Here is a 20,796-nt window from a genome sequence, read left to right as displayed (position 1 = left end):
TGGATAGAAAGGTATGTAGGTAGGTAGACGATCATTCTCGAGATTGTGGGAATTGGGAATTGGGAGATGGGAGAGGGAAGGAAGAGTGGGAAGTAACTGGAGAGGGAAGTGAAAGGGGGGAAGGGGGGGTTGAATTGTATTGAGATTTGGGATTGGGATTGGGATCTTAACACTCGTGTACATGTTTATATTTGGATTTGACAACATCCAACATCCAATCTAGTAGAAAGAATGGGGTTTCTTGTGATGCTGAGATGGTGAGGTGCTGGGATTTATGTGTGTGTGTTTTTTTCGGCTCTGCTCTGTTTTGCTGTTCGGTCGGTCTATGGTTGGTTTATATGGGTTGGAATATTTGGAGGGAGGGGAGGAAGGGAAGGTTTCGTTTTGATGCCCTTTTTGCTTTTGCTCTCTTCTGGTGAGTGGGTGAGCGGTATTGGATATTGAGGTATCTCGTTTCCAAAAAAAAAAAATTGATTTTTTTTTCATTACTTCAGATTGGGAACTTCATGTTCACCAAGCAGCTCTCGCTGTGAGTATGAAAATTGAAAATTGAAAGTAAAAATAAAAATACAATTCCCATCCCTCTTCATCCTAATATCGATATCGATATCGATACCCATACACATTCATTCATTCATTCATTCATTCCACCACCTACTGACCCCTCTCGAAAACCCTCACACTCCCATCCCCACCCACAAAATACAAGAGTTCTTTTTCCTCTACTTTTTCCTTGTCGCCCTCGCTTGGGTTCCCTCCAGATGTAATGCGTAGTACTCCGCTTACATCTCTCGCGGCGCCGGTATCGAGAAGTCGCGTGCTGAGGATTAAATCTGCTTCGTGGGCGAGAGTGGTGGTGAAGGCGGAGGAGTTGGTTGAGAGGGGGGTTTGGGAGGGGGTCAGGAGGGGAGTATCGATTGAGAGGGTGAGGATTGTGGAGTGTAGGGTTGGGAGGGAGCGGAGGGTGAGGAGGAGAGAGGTGAGGTCTTGAGTGGTGGTTTGGGGGGTGGGGGTGCTGGCGATGAGGTAGTCGGGGGAGTCGAGGATGAGGATTGTTTTTCCGGGGGGAGAGGAGAGGGAGGAGATGGATTGGGTGAGGAGGCGGGTGAGGGTGGGTAGGTCAGGGGATGAGACGGGTGTTCCTGATGTGTTGGGGGGAGCTTGGGTTTGGGGGAGGTGGAGAGAGCTGAGGCCGTCGAGGAAGAGAAAGCGTGATTGTTGGGTTAGTTTGTCGAGGTCGAGATTCTGGGGGTGGGGTAGGTTGTTAGTGAGGAGTATGGGGATAGATTGGGGGGTGAAAAGGAGGGAGAAGAATGGAAAGTGGTTGAGAGAGGAGAGGAGAAATTTGAGGATTGCGGTTTGGGGGGTAGGAGAAAGATCTTTGTTAATTTCTCTTCTCGCTTGAGAAAATTCATGGATTGTATGTAGTATAGCCAAAGTGATGAATACAACTTTGTATTCCCACTTCCAGATTCTTCCAAGATAATATAATATCTCCATACTCGTTCATGCACTTTGTACAATCTTCTTCATTCTTCATTCCTCTCCTCCAATGTGCGCAGAACCCCTCAAAATCAACCTCTCCCTCTCTCTCTCTCTCAAAAAAAATAACCAAAAAAAATCAAAAAAAATCAAACATACAATCTTCCTAGCGCCCTCTCTCCAAAACGCCATATCTCTCATAAAACTCAAAAACAGCACTTTGGTTTCTCCCTCTCCACCATCCATTCCATCACCATTTTTCTCCGCCCCAGTTGAAAATATCGAACTCAGATATCTCAGTAAAAGCCAATTGGTACCCGCGCCCAATACGCCGGTTAGGAGGATCAGAGAAGATTCTGAGGGGAGAGATAGGTAGGGTGTTAAGAGGGGTGGGATGGAACGGGTGGTGGTTGACATGGTTGTTGTTTTTTTTTTTTTTTTTTTTTTGAGGGGGGGTAAGGTGTGATGTGTGTGGTGGTGGTGGTGGTGGTGGGATTTGAGGAGGATTGTTTGTATTGGAGGGTGGTGGATTTTGGATCTTAGCCTTTGGACTTTGGACTTGAGATTGAATGTGTGTTTATGGTTGGTATGAAATAATATGATATGATATGAGGTTATGTTATGTGAGGTTATGTTATGTGAGGTTATGTTATGTTAGTTATTTGACATTCAGCAATAAAAAAGATATAAAAATTATATGCACGTGAACAGATGAGATAATGCGACGGAGGAAATCAAATTTGGCGGGCACGGCGGGGATGATGATGTATGATATGAATGGATGGTGGGGTTTTTCTTTCAAGTACAAATCGATTGATTGATTGAAGCTTTTTGTAAGCGAAAAAATGTGGTTGAAAATTGGATTTGGAGGTTTGGATATTGATATTGATGTTGATGTTATTGATATTGATGTTGGTATTGATATTGGTATTGATAACAATGACTGAATGATTGAATAGGAAGAGCTTATCAAGAGCTTGAAATAGATGTTGGTATTTATTAATGTTATTATATATATGTATTTAGATAGTAATAAGAAGAGATGAATACTCAGAGTATGTATATATATATATATATATATGTATATAAGAATATTTAAAGAAAGTATAGAAATATATCATTCGTCTCTATCATATATAATCTTGAACTTGTCTTGCTTCCGGTGAGCTTTACATCCTATTCTCCCAGAGAGAGTACTTGGGTCAAAAAAAGAGATGAAAACTGACATTGATACTCTTTACTTGCTTATTACTTATTCTCAGCTCCTATTCTACAACCGATGGATTATTAGATACTGGTGTTACTGGTAATAGTCTATCTGTGTTATATATATGTTGTATTCGATTAATTAAGTTCTTGAAATCATATGTGAGAATGTATTATCTATTTTCTATGTTCCTTCTACTTCATATACTCCCTTGGCTCCGTCTATTCAATCTACTTCGTCCATTTCCTCCACTACCTCTACTCCCTCTACTCCCTTCCCCTTCCCCTTCCCCTTCCCGCCATCCTCGCTGTCATCATCATCATCATCATCATCATCATCATCATCATCATATCATCAATAAAAGCTCCAACGCGTGGGGTCTACCTACCTACCGATCTATCTACCTACCCCTACCCTACCCTACCAAACTATGCGTGCCATGTCATCCATCCATCTAGCCCTTAGCTCCTAGCTCTAGCTCTAGCTCTAGCTCTAGCTCTACCTTAACCTATCCATCCCATCCCCCCCCAAATAAATAGCAGGAACTTCCACGGGCGGATTCAATTCGGAGCATCACAAATTCACCAAGCTTGAATTTCCCACACTACATCAGAAGTGGAGAATGCCCATTGCGTTTTTCGGAGTTTGAGGAACAACTCGAAGAACTGGGCGCGAGCGATTAGAAATCTCCTTGCATCGTCGATAGCTCGGTGATGAGGGGCTCTTGTTGTCATGGACAAATAGAAGGGAGGGAGGGAGGTATGGTGTAAGTAGCTAGATGTATATACAACTCACAATACGAGTTCCGTCCATTCATTCATTCATCCATCCATTGACCGTTGATTGAAATTATAAATCTACAGTTCTGCGTGATACATCCAAACGACTTTGGATTTTTCCGGATATTTTTCCGTTCGAATAGAATGTGTGAAGGGGGTTACATTTAGCATTGTATTGTTTGTGGCAGAGTAGATCGAGCACAATAGAATATAGACACAAAGTCAAGTCAAGTCAAGTCAAATCAAGTCAAATCAAGTCAAGTCAAGTCAAGTACCTATCATCTGTATGAAATCAAGCTCAGCTCAGCTCAAAAAAGACCCCGCATCAATCCAATTCCGACCATATCGCCGATTTGTAGAATACCTTACGTCGGAGTTGCGTACTCGGGTTAAGATTCGCGAGAGAGAGAGAGAGGGGGAGAGAGCTTCTTTCGACTCTATACTTTGCTCTTGTCTTTACTATTTTACATACATTTCCATTCCATTACATATCATTACATCACAACCACCACCACCACCACCACAACATCACGACATCTTCCAACCAATTGTCAAGAACTCGTTCACTCACCACAACATCGTCCATCAACCTCATACATACCCTTCTTTACCCCAACTCGCCTCTCTATACACCTCACCAAGACCACCACCACCACCTCCTCCTCCTCCTCCTCCAAAATGTGGACAAATCCCCGTTCTCCCTCCCCAAAAATGTGGTCACCACGCAACCCCCCTCCTCAATCCTCCCACCGATCCTCACACTCACAATCCCATCCCTTCTCCCCCCTCTCCCCGCTCACTCCCTCCGGGCCCTCGGGAACCTTTCCCGCCCCAACCCAAAAACTAAAGAATCAAGGAAAACGCATTGCGCAGATTGTGAAGATCAAACCGGAATGCGTGGAATTGTATAAGGAGTGTCATGCACGGGTTTGGCCGGAAGTGTTGAAACAGATCAAAGAGTGTTATATGGAGGATTGTACGTTTTTCCCCCTTTCCTTTCTTGTCTCCCATCTTTCTCGCATCTTTGAATACCAAACATACAAGGAAACCCAAGAAAACTAACCCCCACCATCTAGATTCCATCCACTACGATCCCCAACACAATCTCCTCTTCGCATCTTTCAAATACGTAGGCTATGACTATGCAGGAGACATGGAAAAGATGCGAGAAAATCCCAAGGTGCGAGAGTGGTGGGCCATGACGGATTCGTACCAGGAGAGTTTGGTGGAGGGAAGTACAGGGAGTACGGATGAGAGGGGTTGGTGGAAGGGTGTCGAGGAGGTGTTTTATGTTGCTTAGAGCTGGGAATGTGGGAGCGGAGCGGAAGAGTAGGAGGATTTTCTATATTTTCCCGAGGATGAGGGATATGTGATGTGATGTGATGTGATTGGATTGGATTGGATTGAAATCACAATCATCACAGACAGCAATTAAATCAGAAACAGAAACAGAAACAGAAACAAGAGACGAGTCAAAAGAGAAGGGGAGGGCAGAGCAGAGCAAAGCAAAGCAAAGCAAAGCAGGAAACAGCAGAATAAAAAATATCAAAGACAAGACCCGATCAGACAAGACAAAACAAGAAAATATGATCCCATATAATCTTGAATCTTCACGCTCGAAACCAAGCCAAAAGTCTCAAGTCTCCAGTCTCCAGTCCATGAAAATATATTATATACGACTGATTCAATGATATACATACATATATACATATATACATGGAAACGAATATAAATATCCAATCTCGCAATCCCATCTATCTTCCTTTCCTTTCCATTCCATCTCTTCTTCCCCCCATATTTCGATTGCAATTTCGGGGTTCCGGGGCTTCTTTTGATGATATTGTTGTTGCTGTTTCTGTTGCTGTTGCTATATTTTTCTCGTCTGCATCTCTCTCTCTTCTCTCTCATACTCACCCCAACTCTCCTTCTCTTTCTCCCTTTCTCCCTTTCAACATGACGCTCCGCTGGCCCTCCGGGGGCCATTGCCATGGAGGCAGAGTATTGACTATTGACTATCTATTTATCTACCTAGCTCACTAAACCAATACATAGATACATACAGATCCCACCATCGAGCGCAGCGAGCCAGGGGGTTTGGGGGCTTGCCCCCATTAATTGTCAATCTGATATGAATTATGGATAGTTGATGTGCCTGATATGTCTAATATGCCCTCATGTGAGATACAGACACACATGTATATATATATACATTCTCCCAATAATCATAATTAGAAGATAGTAGGAGGGGAATGAGGTAGGTAGATCATAAAAATGGTTTGTTTGGCTTCATTCAATTTTATCCAAATATTATGGAAATATGTAATCTAATCTGTGATATGTGATATGTGATAAAACGACAGAAATAAAAATACACGCATATATATATATACAAAAAAAACTCAAGCCCACCCCCTCATTTCCCCCAACCCTTCCACAACCCACCAAAAAGTCCCTCGCCCCCCGGATGCCCCTCTCTCCACTCCCCCCCTTTCCTCGCACACGCCCTCACCCACTCCTCCAAGCCCTCCCTCCCCAACTCCTGAATCTCTCTACTGCCCAACCGCTCCCCCTCCCCTCCCATCACCTCGCCCCTCCAAAACCCCACTAGACTCGGCACACTCCTCACCATGTACCGCATTCCCAAGCCCTCATTCATAATATCCGGGGCATCGTATTCGATTTCCGCAAACAGGACTCCGCCTTCTTTTTCTCCGACGCCGGATTCGAGGATCGAGCGCAGCAGCGGAGAGACGGTTTTGCAGGTGGAGCAGTAGGAGGTGGTCCAGAGAGTGAGGAGAGGTTTGGAGGTCGAGGTGCTGGTGCTGATGTGGGTTGCGAGGTCGGGGGGGTAGCGCACTCTATTTTTGGGGGGAGGGGGAGGTTAGCGGTTTGTGGCTATGGCTGGAATGTTTCTTTCTTTTTCTCTTGGTGGGAGAGGAGGAGAAAAGGGCACGTACGGGGAATATATCCTATTCTGATCCTTTTTGGAAGCGGTACTGGCGAATTGTCTCCTGGAGTGTGTTGGCGAGGATGTAGATGTAGATATAGATGCAGAAATAGCTTTGGAGATAGAGATAGATAGCGAGCTCTTAGAAAGCGAGCGCGGTATATGTCTGAGATTTGATGGTAACATTGTGATATCGTATTGTACTGTATCGTATTGTATTGTATTCGTATGTGATGATATCGAGCACAATTGATATTTTTATCGATATGATATCGCGAGCGTTTGAGCGAGGTTGAAAGTTTGAGTTTGCGATTCTCAATCTGATTCAATGCGTACAATTAATTATTATACTACAGAGTGATAGATATTAAAGCTTCAACTATGATCACTCAAGCTCTCTCCAAGTATTTTTTTACTACCAATAACGTAAGTGAGGGATGTAGCTATGTACGTACCGGTACGTACCTGACCTAGATAGATAACTATGACATAATTTCACAATTTCTCCCTCCCTCCCTCTCTCCCCGCGGAGCTAAACCCAATCGGTTCAGTTGAGTAGTGAATGCATCATTATCATATCATTATCATTATACTTGATATAAATAAATATATATGCTTCACATTTACCTACCTATATATATATATATATAGATATCTTTAAATGCAATTAATCGATGAAGTTCCTAAGATATAAGAGGAGATGAGATGAATTAGATGATATTATAATAAATATTAGAAATAGAAATAGAAATAGAAATAGAAATAGAAAAGAACCTCATACTCATACTCATACTCATCTATCTATCTACCTATCAACCTCCATATACTCATTACCATCATTATCAAATTCAAGTTTCAATATGTTGTGTTATATCAAATTGTATTACTTATATATTTACTTTACTTTATTATACTTATTTATTAAAACAAAACACCACACCACACTACATTACACTACACTACACCACACTCACCCACTTATCTTTTATTCTTACTCTTACTCATAAGCCATCTAATTAATATTCAAGGGAAAAAAAGACATATCCAAATATACAGAAACAGAAATTGCTTTTCTATTCTCTCTTTACTTGGGTTTTCGCTTCGACTAATTGATTACCTAGGTATCTATCTACATATATACATACATACAAATTCATCCTCCTTGCTTATTCAGATACATTTACAAATTGAATTTCCATTTCCATTTCCACTTCATCTCAAATCTCAATTTCAAATATGAATTCAATATAGACATAATCTCATTGTATACTACACTACACTACACTACACTATATATATACCCAGACATTTATATCCACCATCCACCATCCACCATCCACTATTCTCCATCCATCTATTTATAACAATTTCCAACTCAAGCCGTCTTATCTCACCTCGCCTCATCTCATTCCATACCACACTTTATGGTAATCCAACTTCATCTCATCTCATCCAGCCATTCGTTAGCTTTCATAAAAGAACCCGAATCGTACAATCTATGACCCGTTCCATCGCATCGCATCCCATCCTGACTTGCCGTCTCATATCATATCGTATCATATCATCTACCCATACACCATCCCAAAACCAATGAATTGTCATCTATCCCATCACACAATGAAAACCCCCAAGAACCCCAAACCAACCCATTCCGCAAAAATTCCATCCCACAAACAGTAATGAAAAACACTCTAAGCACCATACCCTCATTCGGACCCATCAGTCATCCCACCCAAAGAAAAGATCCAAGCAAAAGCTAAGAATTCCTCATTAAGGAACCAAGATATCTCTGATAATACACAAAATCCCATTGTCAGGACAAACCTTGTCCCTCACCAACCCCTTAGTCGCTGGTCCCGTTGGTCCTCCCACATACTTCCAGAAGCCAAAGAATTTCTTCTGTCTCTTATCATCCTCTGGATACTGTGCATCTCCCCATTTCCCCAAATACTCCATCGCCTGTACTGGACTATCCTCACTTGCTTTCGAGAATTTTTTAGTCGAAATATCGTACGTGTAGAAATACGATGAGAGAACCGGGTCCCATATCGTTCCTCTCGATGTATAATCTTGAAGTAATCCCGCTGGCAAATTTAAATCCGGGATTGTATGATCATGCGTTCCCGAAATCGCATAATTAGCATGACTTCCTCTTGCCGAATAAGCAATTGGTCTCTTTCCATTCTTCTCAACAACCGAATATAAGAAAGCTTGTCCATTTGCATGTTGCGAATACCAGACCGTTTGAGGGGTACCGTTTACAAATCGAATCATGTTATGTTCCCAGTCTCCTATATGGTTACCTAGCTCTTGACCAAGTACTGTATTTCCTTGATTGTAGGCATAGAAATACATGTAGAAGACATCGACCAAACCATCTCCGTGATCGGTCAGAATTACGGAACAGGAGATGGCATCTTGTGTGCGACCGGTTGTGGAAGAAGGGACAACTCCGGTTAGGTAGGAAGGGGAGGTGGTGATATCAACTGTGGATGTTAGATAGACATCTAGACCCCAATTGTTCAGTTTATCAATTGTCTCAAGATTGAGAGGAGATGGAAGGGTGTCCTCGGGTATCAATGAACGATTGACATAAGGTTTAGTATTAAGGACTTGAGCGTATATGTCCGAGGGAAAATACATTTCTGATTGATCTAACCAGACGATTGGTGCTAATAAACCCACATGTTAGTGGATACTGTAATAATATGAATGTTTGATATATTGAACTGAACCCTTACCATATTCAAATACATATGAAGGTAGAGTAGTATTAGGTAACGCAGCCGCACTACCAAATCCGAACATTGCCAATCCCAAGCATCCCAACGTGTGTTGCTGGTAGTATAGCATTGTTACTAATAGAGCAACTGCTATAAGCTTTGTAGACACGAGTTAGCTGTTTGAGTCCAAATTCAATTTCGATCCTGATCTTTAATTTAACCCCACCAAACTTGTATGGGCAGGATACTTATAAGAGGAGGAAGTCCATCACGAATCACAAGAGCTAACATACCTCCAGCCATGTCGCCGCCCCAGGCAGCCTTTTCCTTGTAACACATCTGGACCATCCACAAAGCCATTGGACAGCCAAATCATCAGCGTCTACAACCTCAGCATCTGCGCCACTGGCGAGGCCCTTCTCTTCGTCCATTCTACCGGTTGATTTCTCCACGGCCATGATGCCTGCGTAGCCGATACCAATAAACAACTCCTAATTTAAGCTCTAAGACTTCTATGTCCCACTTCGTGCAGTGTAATATTCGACCGCTTCGTAAAATAACAAGCTTGAATGCCAACAGGCCCGTCGACCCCGATGCGCAGCGCAAGCGCGGAGAATCGAATCCAACCTCAATCAACTATTTCGAATCCTTTCGCAATGCGATTTCTCACGATAAATATAATACAATCTTCGAAATCCAGTTCGTCCGCATAGAAGTATCGACGTCTATTCTTTCCCTTCCTAATCTTGACTCTTCGAATCCACAAAATGAAATTCGCAGCTTCCCCAAGCCCCGCGCTTCCGCTTTAAATACCAACTCCCGTCGCACCAAATAGGTATCGTGCCTATAGCAGTGTCGCAAAGAAGGCGATCATGCAGAGCCGGCTCGTGCACATATAATCAAGGACTCAATGACTGAATCATGCATTGACTGCGTCCGTTGAGTCAATTACGGGACCGGAGGCCGGGAAACAGGTCAAGGTCGGTCTGGTCTGTTGGTTGCAAAGCAAGCTTTAAAAACGTAGGGTTCTACACAAAGAGATCTGCTCGTATATCTTCAAGTCATCTGTAAAAGCAGAAGGAGACCACACAACCATTGACTTGTTCGTGGTCATTCAATGGGAAGTACTCACACACGGGGTAAGTAGATGGGATCTACCAAAACGGGTGGCTGATTAAGTGGCTGATAAAGGGTTTCAATGCAATCAACTTCCCCAATTGGTCCCAGCTTTCTTTACATCATCTCACGCCAACATTTCCTCGGCAGTTTCCACTCCGCAAAGCGCCACATGGCGTCAGGCTGTTAGCCGATTGGTTGATCTTTCTATTTATATTGTGGTCATTCATCCATCAACAATCCCAGCCATCAACCCATTCACACCCTCCCCATGGTTTTAGAATCGACATCTGACAAGGGGCTTTGATAGTGTCTCTTGATCCATCTTATCATACGCTCCCGAGTAGTGGTTTTAACTTTGGCAGGTTTCAGACTTGATGTCGTATGGGCGTCACAAGCGATATCTAGTGATGATGTGAGTATAACGAAGGAGAATAGCTTATAAAGTAACTAGATAAGTAGTAGGCAAACGAATGATATACGCCATCCATGCCTTTCCCCAGAATCCTCATTCCATCCCACTCCTGATTCTCCCAAGTAAGTAGGTAGGTCTTAAAATACCTATCCATCCATCAATCCTTTGCCGTCCCTTAGCTTCTTAACCTAGTTTAATCCCATACACCCATACAAAAGAGACGTTCATCTTTCTTCATCCATACACCTCCTACCCCTCTTACACCTACTGTCAACGTAGTGGCGAGTCGACAGGTGTGGCGATGCTCAAGATTACCTAGTACATAAATTACTTCCCCATGGTTGACTCCATTGCTCTTCCCACCCATTCCCACCTCTCTCATCATAAGATTGTGATATTCATCCCCTAGGACCTGATCACCGATTCCTATCTTCCTCCCCTCTTCTAGGACTTCTACTGCTCGATTGAGACGATGGACTCCCGCTAAACAAATTCATAGAACTATCAACCAACATACTCCTCCAACTTTCTCCTCGTCTGCTAGGTCTGCCAGAGTGACTTGGTATCGGAGGAGAAATTCCCTGTTCTAGATCCCCTTCAATCTCATCTTCAAGATTGCGGGAAATGGGTAGCGCAGACGAGGAAGTAGTATTTACATTTTCTGCTGCTTGAACTTGAATATCGTCATCACTGTCATCATCATGATAAGCTTCATAACGTGGAGAAGAAGATGATCCTCGAGCGAGGGAACGAACGACATCGCCTTTACAGATAGGACATGTCCGGCGGCGAGTTGTTAACCAGGGTGTTCTAAGAAACAAGTGTCAATAGATTGTAAACGGCGGAAGTAAAGAAAAGGGCACATACATGCAATCCACGTGGAATTCATGGCCACAAGGTAAACTCATGACTTGACTGACGCCATCCACATATTCCTCTAAGCAAACCACACACTCTATTTGCTTACCCATATATTTCTTCCATTGACTGGGCGAACCAACATTTTTCTCATGTTCATTAGGCTGAGGTGCTGTGAGTAGTGGTACTTGTAATGGATTTGAATTGACTCGAGCAATATCCCCAGGCTCTGGAATCCCTGTTGTTGTCCGTGATCTCGGACGAGGTCTACCTGGTGTTGTATGTGATAGGAGTGGGGTGGATGCTGAAGAACTAGTTGGGGATGGAACCGTTGGAGATCGATTGCCAGGTGTATTAATGGTTTGGTAAGTTCTGACAGGTAATCTTTCGACAACCGATTTAGGTGCTCTCCAACGACGTCGCCTTATTCTAGATCTCAGGAGTAGCAATGCGTAGACCACAGTCAAAGTGACCAGTGGACTGACAACTAATACTAATAGAGTGTCAAGGAATGGACTAGCTCCACTGGTAGGTGTCAATGTAACCCAAAGACCGTCTTCCCCGTCTTCTCCATCATCATCATCATCATCCTCTTCGTTCTCATCATCAATATCAACACTGCCCGTACTGCTTGACCCTGGCGCGAAGAATTCGAAGTCCTCTTCATCATCACCAAAAATAGTTGTCAAAATACCCTTTGTCTTGCTACCAGATGAGCCTGATTTTTCAGTAGTCTCCTTGGCTTTAGTCTTATCCGCTTCCGATGCGAGTTTAGGAGCATATTCTCCACTGCCAGGAGTAATGCTTCCTCCTCGCAGTTTAGGCGCCACTTCAGTCTCTTCTTGTGTGGCACCACCTGAATTCTTTTTTCCCGCCTTTGTCGGCTTTGGTGATTCATTCTTTGCCTTATTTGCATCAGACTTCCCGTCTGTCTTTGTGGTACCTGTTTTCAAGTTCTTTTCGGAATCCTTGCTATCAGATGACCCTACTAAATCTGGATCACGCCAATCCTGAACACCAATTACAAAATCATCACCTGTTGCAGGCTTATTTCCATCCTTGCTACTTTGCTGTGATTTTTTGTCAGCATCCGCCTTTTCTTGACCTGTAAGTTTGGCGGTTGAGATTTTCTTCGTGCCAGCGTTATCATCATCCTTCCAATCGTCAACAAGAACCCAATCAAGTTGACCGCTGCTAGGTGGTCGGCTACTATCTTTTACAGAACTTCGTCCACCAGTTCCATAGAACAACGACTTGAACCATCCTGGTTTCTGCGTTTCGATTGTTGTAGTCTCGCCTTCCACTTTTGTAGACAACTTCTTGGTCGCCTTCTTCCGATTTATTCGATTCGCTTTCGTAGCTTTGGGTGTCGCTGTAGTAGCTGTAAATGTGGGCTGAGATTCCTTCGTCTTCTTTTTGGCAACTTTCTTTGCTTTGTCATTCTTTTGGACTTTCAATGTCGTCTTGCCACTTTCATCCAGTGCATCTTCCATAAAGGTGCCGGGGCCTATTAGTGAAGAGAGTAGATGGGCCGTGGTACGCGAAGTAAATATAGCTGGTATGGTGACATTTGAGGTATCACCTCGAGCATACATCTGAATTAGTGGTCCTCCACTTTTGTCATCACCAACAATCAAGGCGATTCCACCCCTACGTTGTACCCACTTCACTTTTTCTAGAAATCCACAGCCTCCACGACTCAACAGTACAACCTTGCCGGCTATTTCCGCACCTTCCTGTATGGATTGAATATCTGCATGATTTACCTTGAGATCTTTAGGTTGCATGTCCGTGTGTTTTGATACTGTTGATCCAGATAGAGGATGGTGAAGGTAATCGTCGGTACCATCATCAGCGGAAGGCTCTCCTGCATTATGTTTGCCTTTCGAAAAACTGCTCGACGTGCGATCGATGAAAGTTTTATCGCCATTTGCCCTTTTGTTTGTTTTCGATTTGCTTAAAGTCGTCGCAGATTTATCGTCTCCAGATTTGGCTCCTTCTGCCGCGCCAGACTTTGCAAAATTATCGACCCAATCTGGCACATCACTGCATCCTAATTCGCCTTCAGCCCCGGAGGCAACAGGACCTTGTCGTATGCTATCATCCCCAAATCCACTTCCTATCCATAACTGACCCTTTAATCCTTCGTTGGGAAGTAGAGGTCCAAAGGCAGCAGGCCTTGCCAGGAAAGCAGTCGTGTTGTCATTCGTAAGAGTTATAATCGCATTGGGAGGGAAGAGCGAGAATGGGGCCCGGAAGGAGAATAATGATTGTATTCCGGTTTTGGGAGTAGTGGTAGTGGCAGATACATTTTGCGGTGCATGAGAGGACCGCAGAGATAAAAAGGTAAGAAAGAAAGTAGTAAGGAGAAAAGCAACAACTATCACGATTCTTGGAGGTCGCATGGTGGGTATCGTATTGTTTGAATTCAAAAGCTTAAATAACTCGAGAGCACCGACATATAACTCCTTCAGCTCTTCAGCTGGAACTCGCGTGAGCTTGATCGCATCCGACTTGATGGGAAAGGATCTTTGTAAAATACTCTTGCTGCAAAATACAAACAAAACCAAAGAGTTGCTGGTAAGGGGGAGAACAAGGTTGGAGGTGGTGGTGAAAGTCGTCGTGGGTTGGGATACAAGCAACAGAATTGAGCCACAAGAAAGTTGGTAGGCGAGCGGGATGAATCAGTTGTTTGTGACGATCACGCATTTTTAGTTCACGCAAGGAGGAGGGAGGGGTCTGTGGCTCAGGTATTCATCCACGAGGATTGCAATACGACAAGCAAGAGAGAGAGAGAGAGAGAGAGAGATAATTCAATAAATTCTGATTTAGCAGTTTATTACCATTATTATGATAATTGTTATAAAATTCAATATATTACCAGGAAATACCTAGGTGTACATATATGCATCTATGTGTTGTGTGTTGCCTCTGCCCCAAGCTATTGCTTGCGATGCTACTCTAGTTCGTCTACTCGACGACTACTGCTCGACGCCTACTCGACTCCTACTCGACTCCTACTCCACAGCTCCTACTACACGACTCTCACTAGTACTTGCGACTAATCTTCATTGCACTCTCTTGCCAGCAAAGCAATAGCCGTGCCAACACAAAGAGGTGCACACATTAGGCGTTTTCATACAACTACTCCGCACATAGGTACGCATATCCACACATACCCGATCAGCCACTCTCGAATTCTTTGCCATCGCTCCCCACTGAAATAGAGTAATGAAGATGAGCATCGATGAGCTCACCGGTCCCAGTGAACATAGATAGACACCTGCAACCGGGTGTGTGTCTCATGGAGATTAACACCAAGTACGATGTATGTCATCGATTTGCAGCCGGGTTATTTAATCAACTTGCATGGTCTAAAGAGGAAATTCGTGTGGCTGTGTTCACACTATTTTTACCCACCCGAGCCACCTAGCTGGAGATACTTTGAAGGAATTTATCAAGCACCAAAAAGGAGTTCGTTCGAAGATTGCTTGGGTGGGCAGGTAGTTCGTATCCCTTTCCACGACACACGATGGATGTCCGGATCATCACACTCAAGGTTATTGTTATTGCTATTGTTATTACCTAAGTGCATATGCTTCTTTCTCGTTTTCCTTTACACTCAGTTTGGTCTTACCAATCAATACTTCTACGTCGCTTGCGGAAGTCAGTCCGAACAGTTGTCGAAACCCTCGAAATCGATCAATATCTTTCCTTCCTAAATGGAGGAGATTAAAGGATTCTAAAAAAATGAACCCCCTTTGGTCAAAAGATATAATGCGCCTTCCAGGTTCGGCATTTGCGTTTTCTGCGCTCAAGACAGACCCTCAACAGAGTTTCCAGGGCTGCTATCAATCTGTCTTCATTGTCTCCTTACCAGACTACCAGGAGCATTCTACGAGGCATTTCATTTACCGCCAATGAGTTTCCCCAACCTTCCCAGATCGCAATCAAGAAGATGACTCCTCTATGTTTTGCTCAATCCATTTGCGCCTTCCTTGATACACATCAACATCGCCAAGACAATCAAGTTCATCTACAGCAACAACTAGTACGCTCTAACACTACGTCAAGCTCAAGACTTCAAATCTTCAAGTACAACTCAAATTTTGACATATACTTCTCCCTCACAACCATTCATCGACGTGGCATTCATTACTTGGTAGTTCTAAGCAATTGTTTTCGCCACATCAAGCCCACATCAGTGCTTGATATTTCACTGCTTCCAGAATTCTTATATGGAAAGTTTAGACGTGCTGTGAGCCGTTGAAGCATCCTATAGTTTCTTTCCCGTGCTTTTTCATGCTTGTTGTAATGTTTCCGTACTATTTGTGAAGTCTGTCCGACGTTTAATACTTGTTTTAACGGCCAAGATCAATTGAGCCATCACTTGGCTTGATATAAAGCTAGTTCCCTTCAAGCCGCAATTGTTCAGTTACGTCCGTCTTCGCATATAAAATTGCTAGTTTTGGCTTTGGATAGGGACGACATCTGCCACAACATCATCATTTATCATCTTCCCGCAGTTTATGTATCTGGCTGTTGCTTGGTCTCCTTCCCATCTCTAACGAACCATTCTTTTGCGATACAAAGGAGTAAAATCTGCAACCTACTGCTTTAGCTGTCATGAGATTCCCCGCTTCGTAAATCTGACGTATATGTAGTTCGAGGTTCAGGGTTAGAGATCTATCCAATTGAAACTAGTTATGTTGTTGCTTTGTAGTTCAAGATCTGGAGCTTTTCCTCAGCGGTGCGGGGGTTTCTTTATTTCAGGTCGACCCCTCGGCTCTCTTTGTACATTACATTCCTCTTTCGTTGCTGATTACATCTACTTGAATGAGTATAAATACTCAACTGTTATTCTGATTTCCATCCTATACCCATCTGCATTGCCGTTCTTTATTCAATTCGTCGTCGATTCAACTAGCCATCATGAATATCAACGAGCCTCGAGATGGCGGTGGTTTCGTACTACCATTTTTCAACGACAGCAAAAAATCGCGAAAGTCTCATGCCGGCAGAGATTCATTAAAGTCAAATCGAGTTCCTTTCACTAAGTGGGTACCAGATACAGTCAGTTACACAACAAAGCCACTTAAAAACGCTCATAGATGGCTTCACTTACATAACAAGACCCGAAATCATTTCGTGGCAACAGTGGCAGAATTCGCGGGAACGACCCTCTTTCTCTTCTTTGCGTTTTCAGGTACCCAAGTAGCTCTATTAGCAACGCCGGCCAATGATTCGAATGTCGTCGGAACACCAAGCAATCCAGCTCAACTACTTTATGTATCTTTATGTTTTGGTTTCTCTCTGGCAGTTAATGCATGGGTTTTCTTCCGTATAAGCGGTGGTCTTTTTAACCCTGCGGTAAGAACCTTCACTCTGTTCTTCTCCGTTCTCGATTGCCCACAGGTAATGGCATTGACAAAATATAGGTCACAATGGGAATGTGTATCGTCGGTGCTCTCCCATATTTCCGAGGTCTTCTTTTAATTTTTGCTCAAATAATTGGTGGCATAGCAGCTGCTGCTATTGTTTCCGCTCTTTTCCCTGGCCCCATAACATTCAGAACTAGTTTAGGAGGCGGCACATCGATTGTCCAAGGTCTCTTTATCGAGATGTTTCTTACTGCTGAATTAGTTTTTACGATATTCATGCTCGCAGCTGAGAAACATAAAGGGACCTTTATTGCCCCGATTGGTATAGGTCTGTCTCTATTTATTGCCGAACTTACCGGTATGTACTCCAATTAAGTCAAACATTCCAACACGCAGCTCCTATCTTCACAAACAAGCTGACCATACACCAGGCGTCTACTTTACTGGCGGATCCGTCAATCCAGCCCGTTCCTTCGGCCCTTCAGTCGTCAGCGGTCAATTCACCGGTTACCACTGGATCTACTGGGTCGGACCTATTCTCGGCGCCATCCTCGCATCTGCGTTCTACAAATTCATTAAGATGCTTGAATACGAGACTGCAAATCCAGGTCAAGACGCAGGACGCGTTGGCGAAGTGATTGATCCGGAAGCTCAGGCTATTAAGAACCGAGTCAGTTTCGCGAGCGAGGGGTTGGTGGGTAGAGAACTTGATGAAAGTGGTGCATCTCATGTTCATGAAAATGGGAATCATTTTGGGGCGCCAAAAGAATATGGGACAAAGAGGAGACCGTTTAGTGATAGTCCCGCTCCACCTAATGCGAATGATCAGTTTGCGGGGTTGAGTGAAGGGGGCCTGCATACGGATGAATTTGCTAATGAGAATATTGGTGGTGGGCATAGTGGGGAGGGAGCAATGCACAGGAATAAAAGAGATAGTGAAGGAACCCTTGTGGGAAACGGGAAGAAAGGCGTTCTGAAGGTCGGTGCAGGTGGTACGGGTGGTGCGGCTGTGGGAAGCACGAATGAGAATTTGAGAGATAACACGCATAATAATTGAGGATTGGTCAGGAGACGTGAGTGCAGAGTGAAAAACCCTATGATAAATGAGGGGGGTTGCAAAGTGAGGCGAGATGGAAAATGGTATGGTACGGCACGATAGGGATGGGATGGAATTTTGGCTAGTGTTTGATTTCACATATGTTGAGGGTCCCTTCTAGGTGCGCGTTATAGCGTCGGCAACATAATGTGTTGATTGATGTCTTACTTTAATGGTTTGGGTTAGCATGCATCTCGTTTATGATTATTATAATGAATCTCTATTTTTTCTGAAAATATTTTTGACGTGATATTCATATACTCTTTTTTTTTTTTTTTTTTTTTGGATAATATCACGTTTCTCTATTATACATATACAACAGTTTCCTTTCTTCTAATCCCTAGGGTTCGGAAACAAGTCGGGAATGTTTGTTTATCTTCCCCTCTGTGTTTTCTCCGTGCTGAATTCTCGTTCGAGCTGTCTCTGAATTCTATCATTCTCATCCTCGCGACATTCCCTCTCCTTGTCAAGTTGCCGATTTGCATATCTCCTAGCTACTGTTTCGCCTGGGGATTCGTTCGCTACTCTGGCTTGTGGTCTTCTTGTAGGTGCATTTAGTTTTCTGGGTTCTTCGTGTCTTGCGCGTGCTGGGTGTCTGGAGAGCTTTGGTTGTTTCTTGAGGTCTGCTTGTTTTGCAATTTCTGCCGGTCTCGCAGTTTTCTTTTGCTCTCCAACTCTCTTTTTCCATTCAAGTGCTTTCTGTCTTCTCTTCTCCAACTTTGGTTCGATGTCCTGCTTCCCCTTCAAAGCTATTTTTCTCCGAATCTCGAATTCCTTTTCAGCTATCCCGTTGCCCGAATGTTCGGTACACACCGGACACAAGTTTCTGCGATTATCTGTGCGCGTGTCGATGGAAGATTGATGGGTCCCTTTTGGACAGGGGTATCTTGCACGTTCGGATCTGGCATTGGATATTTTTAGTACGAGGGCACATTCTGTGGTGCTACTGATTGTGTAGCCGTGTATGGGGTTCGTATTATGGGAGTCGTGGGATGGAGTGCAGGAGAATTTCGAGAGAGTGTCGAGACACATCTGTAGAGGGGAGAGTGCAAGTTGGCTGGCTGTGTATGGAAGGGGTGGGAAGGGGTTGCTTACGATTTGATGAATATTTTGATGATGAATAGAGAGGTGGATGGGAGTGGCGAGTAGGAATGCGATGTGTATTATATTCCGGTGGTTAAATAAGAAGAGAATTGCTGGATACGGATAGAAAGAGAATATCAAGAGTTTGATATCGATCTATGTGCACAAGGTAGGGTCCTTGGGGTATGAAGTTTTTCCAATAGTGACGACGACTTTGAGTCTCAATTTCTGGTATCGCACTTTGGAATGTAACACTTACCTGGATGTTGATCTAGACAATATGGTATTTGGATGGATAAATTGTTGGTAGTATGGAGTGTTGAATGAGGTTAGTGTTAATAATGCTGAAAGATTGGAAATATCGAAGACATGGACAAGTCTTCCCACTATATGAATTGTGTTTCTATTAATCACATGGCATTATTCATACATGCAACATCCAACGACCGAAGATTTAATGACTGGTCGATGAAATTAGTCAACTGCTTGAGAACTTTGAATCCCTTAATGATTGATCGAGTGTGTGCTTGACTAAATCTTCACTTGTTTCACTATTTCCATTTTTTCTTGTTCAGTCACCCTGTCTTTTGTGTTCGCTTATCATTTTTATCATAAGTGGAATGATTCAGGGGGTTTATTGTCCAGTTAGTCATGCTTCTTCACTTATTTACTTTGATCCGACGATGTCATGTTAGGACAAAGATGCATGGTTATGAAAAAGCTATGTTTTTCTAAGAGTCAGGCTATTTAATTTTTGTGCATCTTGCAACATTTTTCCCTTCCCATTTATATCCCATCGCTTATGACCCAGTCATATTTTTTGTTTGAAAATCTGGCATTTTACCATTTTCAACCATTAGAAGCAGTATTGATAGGAGACTTTCCTCCTTTCCCCCCACGTTTCATCGTTTACGAGCCGAACCCCGACTATCCTGGTCCTGAACTACCGCCCAACTACCATCCATTACAGTACTTCTTGATGCACTGATATCCTACAACATATTCCATTTCTCACAGAATGCTGCAGCAGGGCCCTTTACTGACTCTGCTTCTGCGTCTACGATGATGACGCCCATGCTCTGTGGCTGATTGTTGTACTTGACCAACACTTTCGGGGACCATCATTCTGAGCTCCTGAGTACGTCCTGCAGCCTGTGACTTTATTTTCGCGGCAGCCACTTCACTATTGGGAACCCCTGAGCCTTGACGTGTTGGGTGGAGTGTTTGTTGTGTCTTGTAGTAGATCTGTGGTTCAACTTTATGGTAGCGACTACTTGTAGGTGTATATGAGGCTGCTAGCTTCTGAGGATCGCCTTGATAGGTTGCCGGTTGCGCATTCTGGTAGGAGCCACTTGCTTGTTGATGCGGTGTTGATGTCAATGGTGGATTACGGGCAGGTTGAGATACCTGTGGTGTTCTGTGGTAGTCCATCTTAGGGGTAGGCTGATAGGGAAGACCGCTCATTTTGGCTAATAAGTTTGGAATATGGAATGTAAGAGAGGATCAGCAGTGGATTCGCGTCGGGCGTTGGATTGGAATACAGTATTCAAGTGAGATTGAGTATCGAAATGGAGTGGAGTGTAGGGTAAGAGTAGATTGTATATCTTTTTCTCTTAATCTGTTGGAGACTGTAGGTCCTTTCGTATGCAGAAGAAGTGTTTTGTAGAGAAGAGAAGGAAAAAAGGTCCTCAACTCGAGGAACCTCGAGA

At 43.5% G+C, this 20,796-nt stretch overlaps 8 protein-coding genes across 8 annotated transcripts; 2 read left to right on the top strand and 6 right to left on the bottom strand.

The window, feature by feature from the left end:
* Positions 1-424: 424 nt before the first annotated feature.
* On the bottom strand, positions 425-2,236 carry BCIN_01g00760 (hypothetical protein). Its single transcript, XM_001547200.2, has 2 exons — positions 1,642-2,236; positions 425-1,245 (listed from the first exon to the last, which is right to left on the bottom strand). Exons 1-2 carry the CDS (start codon positions 1,897-1,899, stop codon positions 655-657), a joined length of 849 nt encoding a protein of 282 aa, XP_001547250.2. The 5' UTR covers positions 1,900-2,236; the 3' UTR covers positions 425-654.
* Positions 2,237-3,689: 1,453 nt separating this feature from the next.
* BCIN_01g00750 (hypothetical protein) lies at positions 3,690-5,221 on the top strand. The gene is made up of 2 exons (XM_001547198.2): positions 3,690-4,444; positions 4,545-5,221. Exons 1-2 carry the CDS (start codon positions 4,147-4,149, stop codon positions 4,766-4,768), a joined length of 522 nt encoding a protein of 173 aa, XP_001547248.1. The 5' UTR covers positions 3,690-4,146; the 3' UTR covers positions 4,769-5,221.
* A 466-nt stretch (positions 5,222-5,687) lies between these two features.
* Positions 5,688-6,841, bottom strand: BCIN_01g00740 (hypothetical protein). The gene is made up of 2 exons (XM_001547197.2): positions 6,426-6,841; positions 5,688-6,326 (listed from the first exon to the last, which is right to left on the bottom strand). The coding sequence occupies exons 1-2, from the start codon at positions 6,599-6,601 to the stop codon at positions 5,882-5,884; spliced, it is 621 nt and encodes a 206-aa protein (XP_001547247.1). The 5' UTR covers positions 6,602-6,841; the 3' UTR covers positions 5,688-5,881.
* Positions 6,842-7,652: 811 nt separating this feature from the next.
* Positions 7,653-10,321, bottom strand: BCIN_01g00730 (hypothetical protein). Its single transcript, XM_001547196.2, has 3 exons — positions 9,432-10,321; positions 9,157-9,295; positions 7,653-9,087 (listed from the first exon to the last, which is right to left on the bottom strand). The coding sequence occupies exons 1-3, from the start codon at positions 9,594-9,596 to the stop codon at positions 8,186-8,188; spliced, it is 1,206 nt and encodes a 401-aa protein (XP_001547246.2). The 5' UTR covers positions 9,597-10,321; the 3' UTR covers positions 7,653-8,185.
* Positions 10,322-10,449: 128 nt separating this feature from the next.
* Positions 10,450-14,310, bottom strand: BCIN_01g00720 (hypothetical protein). Its single transcript, XM_024690180.1, has 2 exons — positions 11,537-14,310; positions 10,450-11,479 (listed from the first exon to the last, which is right to left on the bottom strand). Exons 1-2 carry the CDS (start codon positions 13,930-13,932, stop codon positions 11,086-11,088), a joined length of 2,790 nt encoding a protein of 929 aa, XP_024545948.1. The 5' UTR covers positions 13,933-14,310; the 3' UTR covers positions 10,450-11,085.
* Positions 14,311-16,202: 1,892 nt separating this feature from the next.
* On the top strand, positions 16,203-18,260 carry Bcaqp7. Its single transcript, XM_024690179.1, has 3 exons — positions 16,203-16,897; positions 16,966-17,266; positions 17,340-18,260. Exons 1-3 carry the CDS (start codon positions 16,460-16,462, stop codon positions 17,963-17,965), a joined length of 1,365 nt encoding a protein of 454 aa, XP_024545947.1. The 5' UTR covers positions 16,203-16,459; the 3' UTR covers positions 17,966-18,260.
* Positions 18,261-18,303: 43 nt separating this feature from the next.
* BCIN_01g00700 (hypothetical protein) lies at positions 18,304-19,450 on the bottom strand. Its single transcript, XM_024690178.1, has 3 exons — positions 19,347-19,450; positions 19,100-19,243; positions 18,304-19,036 (listed from the first exon to the last, which is right to left on the bottom strand). Exon 3 carries the CDS (start codon positions 19,034-19,036, stop codon positions 18,377-18,379), a length of 660 nt encoding a protein of 219 aa, XP_024545946.1. The 5' UTR covers positions 19,100-19,243; positions 19,347-19,450; the 3' UTR covers positions 18,304-18,376.
* Positions 19,451-19,890: 440 nt separating this feature from the next.
* On the bottom strand, positions 19,891-20,706 carry BCIN_01g00690 (hypothetical protein). Its single transcript, XM_001547190.2, has one exon. It carries the CDS (start codon positions 20,549-20,551, stop codon positions 20,099-20,101), a length of 453 nt encoding a protein of 150 aa, XP_001547240.1. The 5' UTR covers positions 20,552-20,706; the 3' UTR covers positions 19,891-20,098.
* Between the last annotated feature and the right edge of the window lie 90 nt (positions 20,707-20,796).

This window comes from Botrytis cinerea, chromosome 1 (genome assembly GCF_000143535.2).
Source record: "Botrytis cinerea B05.10 chromosome 1, complete sequence".
Lineage (NCBI taxonomy): Eukaryota > Fungi > Ascomycota > Leotiomycetes > Helotiales > Sclerotiniaceae > Botrytis > Botrytis cinerea.
The sequence above is the reverse complement of the archived record's forward strand: the minus strand, read 5'-3'. Positions and strand labels throughout refer to the sequence as shown.